At 41.7% G+C, this 14,447-nt stretch overlaps 1 protein-coding gene and 1 long non-coding RNA gene across 6 annotated transcripts in view; one reads left to right on the top strand and one right to left on the bottom strand.

Moving 5' to 3' along the window:
* ALG6 (ALG6 alpha-1,3-glucosyltransferase) overlaps positions 1–11,792 on the bottom strand; it is a 63,219-nt gene extending 51,427 nt beyond the window's left edge. For 2 of the 5 annotated variants that reach the window (XM_077892093.1, XM_077892095.1), the window contains exons 1-2: positions 11,676–11,792; positions 4,926–5,022 (exon numbers count right to left, since the gene is read on the bottom strand). In XM_077892093.1, coding sequence (XP_077748219.1) covers positions 4,926–5,007 — 82 coding nt within the window. In that variant the 5' untranslated portion in view covers positions 5,008–5,022; positions 11,676–11,792. Of the gene's footprint in view, positions 1–4,925; positions 5,197–11,675 lie in introns of all 5 variants that reach the window. The other 3 variants (XM_077892097.1, XM_077892094.1, XM_077892098.1) reach the window with 2 other exon arrangements.
* Positions 11,793–11,842: 50 nt separating this feature from the next.
* Positions 11,843–14,131, top strand: LOC144310724 (uncharacterized). The gene is made up of 2 exons (XR_013376405.1): positions 11,843–12,153; positions 12,329–14,131. It is a non-coding gene; the product is annotated as an uncharacterized LOC144310724 (long non-coding RNA).
* The last annotated feature ends 316 nt before the right edge of the window (positions 14,132–14,447 follow it).

Genomic DNA, 14,447 nt, shown 5'->3' with positions numbered 1-14,447 from the left:
AAAAGTTGTGAAGTATGTGGGGTAACAGGGACCCTTTCCTTTGGGAACTGCCTGAATACTAAAAACAGCTTAGAATGGATGACTGAGATGAAATTTGAGCCTGGGTGGCTCAGCGGTGTGGTGCCTGCCTTTGGCCCAGGGCACAATCCTGGAGTCCCGGGATCGAGTCCCACATCGGGTTCCCTGCATGGAGCCTGCTTCTCCCTCTGCCTGTGTCTCTGCCTCTGCCTCTCTCTCTCTCTATCATAAATAAATAAATAAATAAATAAATAAATAAATAAATAAATAAATAAATAAATAAAAAATAAATAAATAAATAAATAAATAAATCTTAAAAAAAAAAAGGACACAAATGTTTTCTGGTTCATCTCTTGCACTTTGTTAAGAGCTAAGGTTGTGTGTGAGCTTAGAGAGATACTGAATGAAAATAGGACCTGCCTACTTTGGTTCTAGCCAAGATAAAAGGATTCCTGCAGTTGGCCCAACTTGTTCATCATAGAGCTGCACTGAAGTATGAAGCCAGAGCCTAAACTGTTGCTCTTTGTGACCAGCTGAAAGTGGATTTATGTCTTCTTGTGCCCCCAACCAAATTCTATGTCTCACAATTGACCCTTTTTTTTTTTTTAAAGATTTTATTCATTTATTCATGAGAGACACACAAAGAGAGAGAAAGGCAGAGACATAGGTAGAGGGAGAAGCAGGCTCCATGCAGAGCCTGATGTGGGACTCGATCCTGGGACGCCCTGGGCTGAAGGCAGGCACCAAACTGTTGAGTCACCCAGGGATTCCTGACCCTTTTTTATATGACTAAAATGTACCCAACCCTTAACATATCCAAAATGGAATTCATTCATTACCTTCCCCACTGAGCCTGCTGTGTTTTCAAGTCTCAGGATCTCTGAACTAGAAATCAAACTCACTGTCAAAATCTTCCTTCTTATCCCCACACACAATTTTTCATTACATTTTGTTGATTTTTATTCAATGTGGCTCAAAATTAGTCACTTAGGCCTCATCATCCTTTGCCTAGACCGCTGCAACCAGCTTTGTGCAACACTTCAAATAAGTGTTATAAATTGATGTAAGGCCACAGCACATATATGCTGCCAGTATGGTCTTGCTACCATCAGCCCCTCCTTGTTCTACTCCAAATTCCATGCTGCCTCTATAGTTGTCTTCTTAAACAGCATACCAGATCATGTGAATTCCCTGCTTAAAAGCCTCCACTGCCTAAAAGATAAACCCTCACACATTACTTTGGCTCACATTCTGGCCCCGTTTATTCCTACATCATCGATGGTCCATCTTAACCATGCACCCTGTATTCCAGTCACAGTTACATCCTCAACATATCACAGAGAACTCTTGGTCTTTGTTCATGCTATTTCCTGTCCCTGGAATAGTCTCCCCGCCTCCGTATCTGCCTAGTAAATCCTCCCTCAATCCCTTTCAGAACAAACGTGTTATCATTGTTTTACTCTAAGCCTTTCTTTAAAAAAAAAAAAAAAAAAAAGATTTTATTTATTTGTGAGAGAGAGAGAGAGAACACAAGCAGGGGGAGTGGCAGATGGAGAGGGAGAAGCAGCCCCCCCGCCACCCTCCAGCAGGAAGCTGGATGGGGGGCTCCATCCCAGGATCCCAGGATCATGATCTGAGCAGAAGGAAGATGATTAACTGACTGAGCCACCAGGCATCCCTACTCCAAGCCTCTCGTCTGAATTACAAGTCTCTTGTGTTCCAGTCTACTTTGTTTATATCACACTATATTTTTATATAGTACATATTTACAAGTCTGTTCTATCCACCTGACTCTGAACATCTGTAGGGAAATAAAAGGGTGATTCAGGGACCCAATTACAGTGTGGGGAGAGGGGGGATTTCCCCTACACATGCAACAAGCAATTCTCAGACACCAACTCCATATCTACAACTCAATCCTAACACTATCTGCCCAAGAGATGCCATCAGATTCCACAGGTTATGGGTTCAGTACTATAAGATTGCCCCCACCTTCCATGTCAGAGGCCAGTCATAAGCCCAGATTCTGGCCAACTAGTTATCAATCAGAGGTTCCAACAACCTCCTCCAACCCTGGATGACAACTGCAAGTCTAAACTGTTACCTGTGCTTCTGACTGATTGGCAGATGTTCCCACAACCTCCTCCTTTGGTCTGATTAATTTCCTAGAGCAGCTCTCAGAACTCAGAGAAACATTTACTTACTAGATTATCAGTTTATTATAAAAAGATGTAACTCAGAATAGCCAAATGGAAGAGATGCAAAGGGCAAGGTATGGGGAAAGAGCGCTGAGCTTCAATTCCCTCTGAGTCTCCATGTGTTCACCAGCTCCATCCTACTTTGGGGTTTTTATGAAGGCTTTATTACAAAAGCATGATTGATTAATCACTGGCCGTTGGTGACTGATTCAACCTCCAGCCTCTCTCCCCTCCCTGGAAATCAGAGGGTGGGACTGAAGGTTCCAACCCTCTAAAGACCCAATTAGGTTTTCCAGGCAACCAGTCCCCATCCATAGATGGGTCCAAAAGCCAGTCATTACCATAGCAAAAGACAACTTTATCACTTTCACTTAGAAAATCCCAAGGGTTTTTAGAGGCTCTGTGCCAGAAGGAGGACAAAGACCAAATATATATTTCTTATAAACCACAATATCATAAGAAAATACCATTTATTATTCTTGGTCACCCTAAAAGCCAGACTGAAAGACTTGATCACCAGTAAAGTATTTTTGCCCGCACAGCAGACACTCAATAAACATTCTGGGGTTAAATGATCTGATGTAAAGATCAAATAACAGAACAGTTGTGAAGCATTAATATGCTGATTATATTCCTACACTACCAAAAAAGAAAATATGTTTCATACATATGATCTCAAGTAATCCCCACAACCCTGTTAAAATATATATTAATATTCCACTTTGTAGAAGAGGTACCTTTGTAAAAGAGGTTCATAGAGATTAAATAACTACCCCAAGATCCGGCAGCTAACAAGCAAAGAAAAATGAAGATTTGAGCCCAAGTCTACTGCTGCATTGAAGTGATTTTACTTCTTCATTATTTCTCAGATTCATTTATCTATCTTTTAAATAGCTTAGTTCAGGACTTCTTAGAAGCACAGAGTGGTGTCATAAAAGCACTGATTTTGGAATAAAATACAACTATATTTGAGTCCCAGTTGTCATTTATCAGCTGTCTTATTTTCCACTTGTAAATTAGAGACAATACCTATCTTCAGTAGTGTGGTAAGTAAAAGAAAATGCTAAAAAAATAAATAAAATTAAAATTTAAAAAATGCTTAGTGTCTAGCATATGGTAAATACTTAAAATAGCTCTTATTTCTATTATTATGATTATGTCATTTGTCTCTTTACCTCCAACCTGCTTCCTATAAACCTTGTGCATTATTACAAAGTTATCTTTCTAAAACACAAGTAATTTGCCAAGCACAGTGTTTAGCTAAATCTCCAGCCGCTCCCTCCGCATCGTTTTGTTCCTTCTTTTTATACTCCAATACTGACTACTTAAAACCATGTTCTCGGGGATCCCTGGGTGGCTCAGTGGTTTAGCACCTGCCTTGGGCCCTGGTCGTGCTCCTGGAGACCCGGGATCGAGTCCCACGTCAGGCTGCCTGCATGGAGCCTCCTTCTCTCTCTGCCTGTGTCTCTGCCTCTCTCTCTCTCTCATGAATAAAATCTTTAAAAATTAAATAAATAAAACCATGCTCTCACTCTACCATCCTTTTGCCCATGTTCCCTATTTCATTTGCCTAGCAAGTTCCAACTCATCCTTCAACCTTGAACTCAAATGTCATCTTCTCTGAAAAGTTTTTTCTAATGCAACTTGATCATTCACTTCTCTATGTAACCTTTGTACTTTACAAATACTTCTTTTTTTATTTATTTTTATTTTTTTTAAATTTTTATTTATTTATGATAGTCACAGAGAGAGAAAGAGAGAGAGGCAGAGACACAGGCAGAGGGAGAAGCAGGCTCCATGCACCGGGAGCCCGATGTGGGATTCGATCCCGGGTCTCCAGGATCGCGCCCTGGGCCAAAGGCAGGCGCCAAACCGCTGCGCCACCCAGGGATCCCACTTTACAAATACTTCTAGTCATAATTACCACATTGTCCTGTGACCACTTACCTACTAAAATGTGGACACTTTCAGTACTGGATATTCATGTACTCTAGCACCTAGCAGTGCCTGGACCATGAGCAGTGCTAAATAAATACAGGATTGAATATAATCCTATCCCCCGTCCAGGACCATGTACCATTAATTCTCCCTCCTCTTCTCTTACATCATTCCCAGTCTTATTCTCCATTCCTCTCTTCCTTTCAGTCTAGTAACATGGCCTCTCTACCCTAAACAAACAAAAGCCTCTTTTGATTCCATTCCCACCTTCAGGTACTAGCTCAGTTCTCTTTTTGATACTTAATATGTAATCATTTATCAACTTGTCATCTTCCCCATTAAAATACATTTTTGTTTTCTCATGTCATAAAGCCTATGCTTCTATTTAGCTCTTACACATATTATTTTCACTAGAATTCAATGTTTATTTTCTTGACCATATCAAAAAAGCCTCGAATTCTTCTGTCCCATGGGATCCCTGGGTGGCTCAGCAGTTTAGCGCCTGCCTTCGGCTCAGGGCATGATCCTAGAGTCCCAGGATTGAGTCCCACATCATGGAGCCTGCTTCTACCTCAGCCTGTCTCTGCCTCTACCTCAGCCTGTCTCTGCCTCTGTGTGTGTGTGTGTCTCTCATGAATAAACAAATACAATCTTAAAAAAAAAAAAATTCTTCTGTCCCAGTCAGATATCTATAAACTATTATAAAAAGGAGGACGACAAAACTGTTTAAAGGAATATTTATCCATCTTTTAAAGAGTAAAGATGTGTTACCTGAGTAAGAATTAAGAGAAACTGTCCACCGTACTGTTAGTCCTATTAAGACCACAATTGTCATCAAGTGCCATTTCTCCATATTTCTTCTTCAAATCTAAGGAGGGAAAAAAATAGGACCAATGCCAAAATACTTTTAATGCATAGTCAGTTACTTCTTTTCTTCATCAGAGAAATGTTATTAAATTATTTGGGATTAGGAGTTTGAGAGAATTTTAAGTGATACTTCATTTCCAGTTAATATTGACTTTTAGGTCTATGAAGAAGTAGCCTGGAGGGAAAAAAAAAAAAAAAGAAAGACCAAGATTTAGCTGAGCATGGTACAACAAAGAACTCATTAAACCAAGTAGGAAGATAAAGAATTCGGGTGTCAGCAAGAAGGAAAGTGGGTAGTTTTAAGTTCTTTATTCCCTAGTCCTCTAGTTGGGAAATATACCTCAAAAGGCAGCTCTCCATGTTGTTAAATGGGATTCAATATATGTAGTAAAGATATGGTAAGGATGTGGTAAGGACTGGTTCTTACAAGGTAACAAAGAAAAACAACAGATATATAGATAGCAGAATCAATTCCATCTAAAGCACGTTTGCCTACATGTAAAAAAAAATATAGTTTAAAAGGCATGATTTATCTTTGGTACAGAGAGGAAGAGGAATTTTACCTTTCTATTTAGTTTCAGAAAGTATTCTACTAATTTATGTAGTTTGATTTTTACTGTTCTTCCAAAATATACTTTGACTAACCACATCTTTCTATCTTATAGAATGAACCTCTACAAGAACTAATAACCCCAAGTCTTTTTTTTTATGCCATAATGATTTTGGTTTTTTTTTTTTACATGTTTTTATTTAAGTTTGATTTGCCAACACATAGTAACACCCAGTGCTCATCCCATCAAGTGCCCTCCTCAGTGCCCATCAGCCAGTTACTCCATCCCTCAACCCCTGCCTCCCCTTCCCCAACCCTTTCTTTGTTTCCCAGAGTTAGGAGTCTCTCATGGTTTGTCACCCTCTCTAATTTTTCCTACTCAATTTCCCTCCTTTCCCTCATAATCCCTTTCACTATTTCTTATATTCCACGTATGAGTGAAACCATACGATGATTGTCCTTCTCCAACTGACTTATTTCACTCAGCATAATACCCTCCAGTTCCATCCACATCGAAGCAAATGGTGGGTATTCATCATTTCTAATGGCTGAGTAATATTCCATTGTATATATAGACCACATCTTCTTTATCCATTCATCTGTCGAAGGACATAGAGGCTCCTTCCACAGTTTGGCTATTGTGGACATTGCTGCTATAAACATTGGGGTGCAGGTGTCCCAGTGTTTCACTGCATCTGTATCTTTGGGGTAAATCCCCAGTAGTGCAATTGCTGGGTCATAGGGTAGCTCTATTTTTAACTCTTGGAGAACTTCCACATTGTTTTCAAGAGTTGCTGTACCAGTTCACATTCCCACCAACAGTGCAAGAGGGTTCCCCTTTCTCCACATCCTCTGCAACATTTGTTGTGTCCTGTCTTGTTAATTTTCGCCATTCTCACTTGTGTGAGGTGGTATCTCATTGTGGTTTTGATTTGTATTTCCCTGATGGCAAGTGTTGCGGAGCATTTTCTCATGTGCTTTTTGGCCATGTGTATGCCTTCTTTGGTGAAATTTTTGTTCATGTCTTCTGCCCATTTCATGATTGGATTGATTCTTGGGTGTTGAGTTGGTAAGTTCTTTATACATCTTGGACACTAGCCCTTTTTCTGATATGTCATTTGCAAATATCTTCTCCCATTCTGTAGGTTGTCTTTTAGTTTTGTTGACTGTTTCTTTGGCTGTGCAGAAGTTTTTTACCTTGATTAAGTCCCAAGAGTTCATTTTTGCTTTTGTTTCCCTTGTCTTCATAGATGTATCTTGCAAGAAGTTACTGTAGCCAAGTTCAAAAAGGTTGCTGCCTGTGTTCTCCTCTAGGATAATAACTTTTAAGACTGGAAACCCAAGTCTTAAGAGAAAAAGCAGTAAAATGCAATTAACTATTTATATCTTTCTTTCTTTTTTTTTTTTTTTTTTTTTTTTCAGTTTTTTCCTTGGGTTGGATGGTTTAAAAGCAAAAAGCTTTGGGCAGCTCGGGTGGCTCAGTGGCTTAGCGCCACCTTCAGTCCCGAGTGTGGTCCTGGAGAACCGAGATTGAATCCCGCTGTCAGGCTCCCTGCATGGAATGGAGCCTGCTTCTCCCTCTGCCTGTGTCTGTACCTCTCTCTGTGTCTCTCATGTATAAATAAATAAAATTAAAAATAAATAAAAATATAAAAATAAATAAAAGCAAAAAGCTTTGAGAAATTATGGGCCACAATTATGCGCCACAGGATATACTTTAAATATAACCAAAAAAATACAATAGCCAACTGTAAAAACTAGGAGAAAATTGGCACATTCCACCTACTGAGCAAAAAAAAATTTTTTTAAGGATGTAATAAAACATGTTAGTTTTATTTATTTTTTATTTAAGTTTTTCATTTTAATTCTAGTATAGTTAACAGCGTTATACCAGTTTCAAGTATACAATATAGTGATGAAAATTATTCTCTTATTTAAATATCGCAAAGGTCAACTCTAGAACTAATGAAGTCCAGCATCTCAATTAAGTAGAATGACTCAAAGTAGTAAATAAGACTATGTAAAAATATCATGCAAATTTGGATTATATAAATGCCCTTTCCTCCCTCCTACAGCATCCATTTTTAATCATTTTACTATTCACTAGAACTTCTATCACAGAGGCAAAGTAAGGGGAAAACTTAAAATTCAATCCCTTTCCAAAATTGATTCTTGATTTCATACAAGGTTATTATAAACTACTCAGATTCTTTTTTTTTTTAAGTAGGCTCCACGCCCAGTATGAAGCCACCGGGGATGCCCATCAAAAAGCCCCTTTTCAATATGCTGCACTCTACATTCTAGAATTGCAATACAACACTATATTTTACTTAGATATCATGTTTAAAATTGATTTTAGAAATGCTAATTCCGGGATCCCTGGGTGGCGCAGCGGTTTAGCGCCTGCCTTTGGCCCAGGGCACGATCCTGGAGACCCGGGATCGAATCCCACGTCGGGCTCCCGGTGCATGGAGCCTGCTTCTCCCTCTGCCTATGTCTCTGTCTCTCTCTGTGACTATCATAAATAAATAAAAATTAAAAAAAAAATTTAGAAATGCTAATTCCTAGATTTGAAAATATAGCTTAACTAATATTCCATCTAGGAAATTTAAATCACTAATATGACCAAGTTAAGTCAATAATTCACAGTTCCAGAAAATCCTGTATAAGTACTTCCTCAGGAATCTTAAGTAACAAAAATAAGAGTGCCAATAACACCAAATAATCATAACAAACTTTAAAAGAACATAATGCTTAACTAATATTTGCTGCTGATCAAGTTGGCTAAGAGCACAATGGTGGAAAGGAAAACATAAAGAATCACAACCAAGGGGATCCCTGGGTGGCTCAGCGGTTTAGCGCCTGCCTTTGGCCCAGGGCGCCATCCTGGAGTCCCGGGATCGAGTCCCACGTCGGGCTCCCGGCATGGAGCCTGCTTCTCCCTCCTCCTGTTTCTCTGCCTCTCTGTCTATCATAAATAAATAAATAAATCTTTAAAAAAAAAAAAGAATCACATCCAAAAAGATCTGAACATCTATGATGAACTAAATCTAATTCCAGAAATGACAGAAATAAAATCAAAGCTCTGCACTTAAATGTGAAAAAAATCAATAAAAATCAACTGCATGAAGACTGAAAGGGAGGTAACATGTCATAAATAACTGTCAGTCCTATAGGAATGCAGAACCAATGACCAGTGTACTTTGATTTAAAAGTAAAAAGTTTAAAAATGAAATTAAAAGTAAAAAAGCTTAATTAGGTTTTTTTAAAGTTTTATTTTTTGTTTTTTAGTAATCTCTATACCCAATGAGTAGCTCAAATTTACCATCCTGAAAAATCAAAAGTCACATGCTCTTCCGACTGAGTCAGCTAGCCAACTGGCCAACTAAAAAGCAAAAAAATATATATGTTAGGAAAGGTTTTTTAACAATGATAGCTGTCCAAAAATGAAACAAGCAGCTTGAAAAGGGGGTTCTTCTCTAACAGGTTCAAAAAGAAAACTGAACAACTACTTGAAAGAATATTTTTAAAGTGTAGAACAGATGACTAATTTTTAAAGTGTCTACTAAATCCAATTTTGGAAATATATTATGTGCTAAATTAATATAAATCCTGAAAATACAAAAGAAGAGTTGGTTTCCCAACACATTAATGTTTCCATAATTCCCAAGTTACCCAGGATCATCAGTTTTGAGGTGTTTCTTTGTTATTTAGTAAAATGGATAGGCCTTCCCATCCTTTACAAGTGACTCCCAGTAGAAGTTGAAGGGCATAAAAAACATCTCTTCCTCACTTTCTACTTAGAGTAAAATGCAAGTACTCCAGCCATAAGACCCTTTAAGATCTGACCTCTGCCAGCCTCTCAGATTTCATCTCCTCCCACTTTCCAAGGTCTTCCTACTCTTCCAAGGACCCATCAATTTCATTATCCCTGTTCCTTTCCTCTACTTGGAATGCTCTCACCCAGCTCAATGGCTAACCTTTTGTCATTCCTCTTGTGTATTAAATCACCCCTACCCCACTCCCAAAGATCATCCCTGACCATCCTATTAAAGTTTCCACCTCTTACTGTTTGAACCATTTACCTTAATTATTTTCACTATCAGAAATTATCTTTTTACACAACACAGAATAATCTCACAAATACTTAGTAAAAAAAAAAAAAAAAAAAACTAGATAGGGGCACCTGGGTGGCTGTCACTTGGGCATCTGCCTTTGACTCAGGTCATGATCTCAGTGTCCTGGCATCAAGCCCTGCCATCAGGCTCTCTGCTTAGCAGCGAGTCTGCTTCTCCCTTTCCTTCTGTGATCTCTCTTGCTATCTCTCTCCCTCAAAAATAAATAAATAAATAAATAAATAAATAAATAAAATCTTTTTTAAAAATAAAGACAAAGAAAAAGCTAGATACTAGGGGTGCTGGGCTGGTTCAGTTGGTGGAGTTTGTGACTCTTGATCTCAGGGTTGTGAGTTCAAGTCCTAAGTTGAGTGTAAAGGTTACTTAAAAACAAAACCTTAAAAAAATTAAAAAAATAAAAAAACAGGCTAGACACCAAAAAATACATATTTTATGGTTCCTTTTATGAAAGGCTCATAAATAGATAAAACTAATATATGGTTAGAAATCAATAAAAAGGGATGCCTGGGTGGCTTAGAGGTTGAGTGGCTGCCTTTCGCTCAGGTGGTGATCCTGGTGTCCTGGGACTGAGTCCCGCATTGGGCTCCCTGCATGGAGCCTGCTTCTCCCTCTGCCTATGCCTCTGCCTCTGTGTGTGTGTCTCTCATGAATAAATAAATAAAATCTTTAAAAAAAAAATCAATAAAGAGGTTACCTTTGGGGAGAAGAAGGAATGGTGACTGGGAGAGGTCTCCACGGAGGCTTTCTAAGAAGCTGTAAATGTTCTGGGGCTTTGCAAGGGGAGTGGGGGTGAGGGGGGTCTTGTTTTTAAGAGAGAGAGAGGGGACGGAGGGGCAGAGGGGAAGGGAGGGGCAGAGGAAGAGGGAGAAAGAGAGATTCTTTGACAGGCTCCATGCCCAGTAGGGAGCCCCAAGCTGGGCTCCATCTCAAGACCTTGAGGTCACGACCTGATCAAGAGTCCTTGTCTTAAAGGCCTGGGCCATCCAGGCATCCCCAAAGTTGTTTTTTGATTTGAGTGGTGGTTAAAAGATGCGTTTACTTCACGATATATCAGCAAGTTACAAATTATGATTGCTGTATTTTCTTGTACATATGTTATATTCCAATAAAAAGGCATAAAAGGAAATTACGTTTAAAAAAATAAAATTATATTTCTTTGACAACTAGAATATAAATTTCGTGCAAGCCAGGCAGGATCCTCTCGCCTTTGCCCCTAGGTCTATTCCCTGCACTTAGAACAATGTGGCAGAAAGCAAAGTACTCCTAAAATACTTGCCGAATGGAGTTCTTCCTGTGTATGAAGGCGGCAAGTAATTTTAGGGTCATTTGTGGCTAATTATAAGGCTTAACGGATCTCTTCTTGAACAGTAAGAAGGGCTCTGTATTACTTTTTCCATCTGCAAAGCAAAGCACAGTAACTTTCTAACCGACCCACACGACACGAAGTTTTCACGCAGGTGGCAGGTTAAGTTTTCCCTCCTACTTTGCCCTAAGATGAGTACATTTCGGTCAAAACCAAATATAAAACAAAACCTCGGCGGTTCGCTTCGGAACAAATTCCAGGGCCGAATTTGTTCTTTTTGAGTCTGAACGGTCCGTCCCCCAAAGTGGGCCCGACACCCAGTGAGGAGCATGTCTGGCATAAGGGGGGGGGGGTCCTAACGCTTCTCCTCCGCTCCTGCAGCACCCAGACCCTCAAGACCGCAGGATCAAGGGCGCCAAGGAAGCCCAGGCCGCCGCCAAGCCAACGCGCCCCCCGCCCCCGCCCCCACCCCCCAGCGAGCCAGCAGGCCGACCCGGGGAGGCCCCGCCAGCTGCCCCCTCCTCTCACACCTGGAGCGGGGGAGGGAGCCCGGCTGCCACCTGCGCGCGCGATCGCTGCGCGTCGCGAGTCCCCCTCCGCCGCGCTCCCCTCCGCTGCCCACCCCGGCCGCGCAGCCCGGACGCCCCAGGCTCCCCGCCTCTTACCCCTCAGCCCGCGCCACGGCGGGGTTCGCGCCCGCAGCTCCCCGAGGCAGGCGCCTGCGCGCTCGCCCCCGCGGCGGAGCGCTTCCCTCGCGCCTTCCGCTTCCGCGTGCGCGCGCGTGCCGGGCGCCGGAGCGAGCCCGTCGGGCGTGAGGGGCGGGGCCGGGGGAAGGCGCGGAGACGGGGCGGCGGGCTTAGGAGGCGGAGCGGCGGGCGCTGGAACCCGAGAGGCCTCCGGTCCCGGGTTAGGCCGGGGGCAGGTGGAAAGCCCCTTGCTCTTCTTTCCCGGGATGATGGCCAAATCCTGAGCGGCTGCTTAGTCCACGGATTCCTGTCAGGGGCGCGTCCCGGCTCCCTTCACAGAATGGAGAGCCCTTGGCTGATCCTCGCCGCCGGGCAGTGGGTCTTCCTCAGACCAGAAAGCCAACCTGCTTCGCCCTCTTCAAGCCTCATGCCTGCGAAGAAGAATGTACTAAGGCTGGTAAGTCACTTCATGCAAGAAACATCAAGCGTCCGACCACTTTTGAGAGCCTGTGGGTTGTGCGGAAGAACAGGCCTGCCTGCCCTCAAGTAGCCACTACCCCTCTCCTGTCGGACGGCTTGGATCACCTCTTCCCAAACTTGCCCGAAATAACTACCTTCCCTCCTTTGTTCAGAGAATGCACACATTTCTGCCTGCTGAATCCTGCCCTTCTCTATAAACCAGCACCTCTGATTCATAATCCATAAGTACCTGCAAATATTGGACTATGGCTTTATACTAAGTGGGTCTGCACAACTCTCTGGATCTACTTTTCTTCATCTGTGAATAGTGGTGAGTCTAGGTAAACTTCTAGATCTAAAGATCTAAAAACGTTATTGTATATTTAAAAGACTGTCAAGGGGTACTTGGGTGGTTCAGTCTTTTATTTATTTTTTTTTTATATTTTATTTACTTATTCATGAGAGACACAGGCAGAGGGAGAAGCAGGCTCCATGCAAGCAAGCCCGACGCGGGACTCGATCCCAGGTCTCCAGGATCTGGCCCTGGGCTGAAGGCAGCGCTAAACCGCTGAGCCACCCGGGCTGCCCGGCTCAGCCTTTTAAACATCTGCCTTCAGCTCAGATCATGATCCCAGGGTCCTGGGATCCAGCCCCATTTGGGCTCCCCCACTCAGCAAGGAGCTTGCTCCTCCCTCTCCCCCACCCCCACCGACTCCCCCCCCCCACCCCCCTACCCCGCTCTGGCTCTCTCTCGTTCTCTCTTTCTCTCAAATAAATAGATAAAACCTTTTTTTAAAAAAATAAAATGAGGGCAGCCCCGGTGGCTCAGTGGTTTAGCGCTGCCTTCAGTCCGGGGTGTGATCCTGGAGACCCTGGATCGAGTCCCACATCGGGCTCCCTGCATGGAGCCTGCTTCTCCCTCTGCCTGTGTCTCTGTTTCCCTCTCTCTCTGTGTGCCTCTCATGAATAAATAAAAATCTTTAAAAAAAAAATAAAAATAAAAAATAAAATGAATGAAAAATAAAAGACTGTCAAAACTAGAAATATGGAGAAATGTGTGACCAAGTCCCTGCCCTCAAGAGATTTTTCATTAGAAAGACATTTTCATGCATAAAAAGATAGCAAAAAAAAAAAAGATAGAAAGCAATAGAAGGGAGTACATGCTAAATGTCAGATTATTGATATAGGCATTGAGTACTGTAGTTCAGAGAAGAAATTAAAACTAAATTAAAAGCTATCAGGAAATGCTTTCCCTGGAGCAGTCAGCTGAGCTTTGAAGGAAAGCCTGGAGGATGGGAGTAGAACTCCAGGCCAAGGAGGAAATGGTTAAAGCCAAAGTTGTGGCAGCTAAAAAGTGCAGAACATTTCCTGCAGTTCCAGATGGTAGGTGACAAAACTGGAAAGGAATAATTGGGGAAGAGCCCTGAATGTGGTGGCTGTGGCATTTGGAATTTATTCAATGATCAGTAAGGAGCCATTAAATGACTTTTAGCAGGGAGTCAAGTGTACAGTACAATGTTAGAGAAAATTTAAAGTGGTGATAACCACTTTATCAGATGAATCAGAGAAAGAGATAGAAATCATTATAGTAGTCCATGCATGATTAGACAAAGGCCTGGACTGAGATGGTAATAGTGGAACCAGAAAAGAAAAAAATCAATGCAACAGGAAGAATGGACAGGTCCTGGTAAACAGATATGTAGAAGTGAAACAAAGGAGAGGGTAAAATCATGGAAAGTTCCCAAGGTTTCATGTTGAATTACTAGAAAATCTGGGATGCCTGGGTGGCTCAGTGGTTGAGTGTCAGCCTTTTGCTCAGATCATGATCGCCGGGTCCCAGGATCAAGTCCCCCATCAAGCTCCCTGTAGGAAGCCTGCTTCTCCTTCTGTCTATGTCTCTGCCTCTGTGTGTCTCTCATGAATAAATATATAAAATCTTAAAAAAAAAAAAAGAATTACTAGAAAATCTGAAAGATCTAGGGAAGCTTAGGGAGAAGCTGGTTTGGAGGGCAAGACCATGCACTATATTGAGTTTGAGGTGACAGCAAGACAACAAATTAGTAATCTGTAGATACCGGTTATGAATCAGAGCCTAGAAAAACAATTGGGGTTGAAAATAGAGATATGAAAGTCTTTCATTTGGCTGAAGAATAAGGGAGACAGTTCAGTGGGATAATAGACAACCATACTTCAATAAACCCATATTTAAGGTCAAAAGGAAAAAGACAAGATGATGAAGGATATTTCATGGTTACAAGTATAGGGGAGAATCCAGTACATTGCAAGATACAA

The sequence above is a fragment of the Canis aureus genome, chromosome 3 (genome assembly GCF_053574225.1).
Source record: "Canis aureus isolate CA01 chromosome 3, VMU_Caureus_v.1.0, whole genome shotgun sequence".
Classification (NCBI taxonomy): domain Eukaryota; kingdom Metazoa; phylum Chordata; class Mammalia; order Carnivora; family Canidae; genus Canis; species Canis aureus.
The sequence above is the reverse complement of the archived record's forward strand: the minus strand, read 5'-3'. Positions and strand labels throughout refer to the sequence as shown.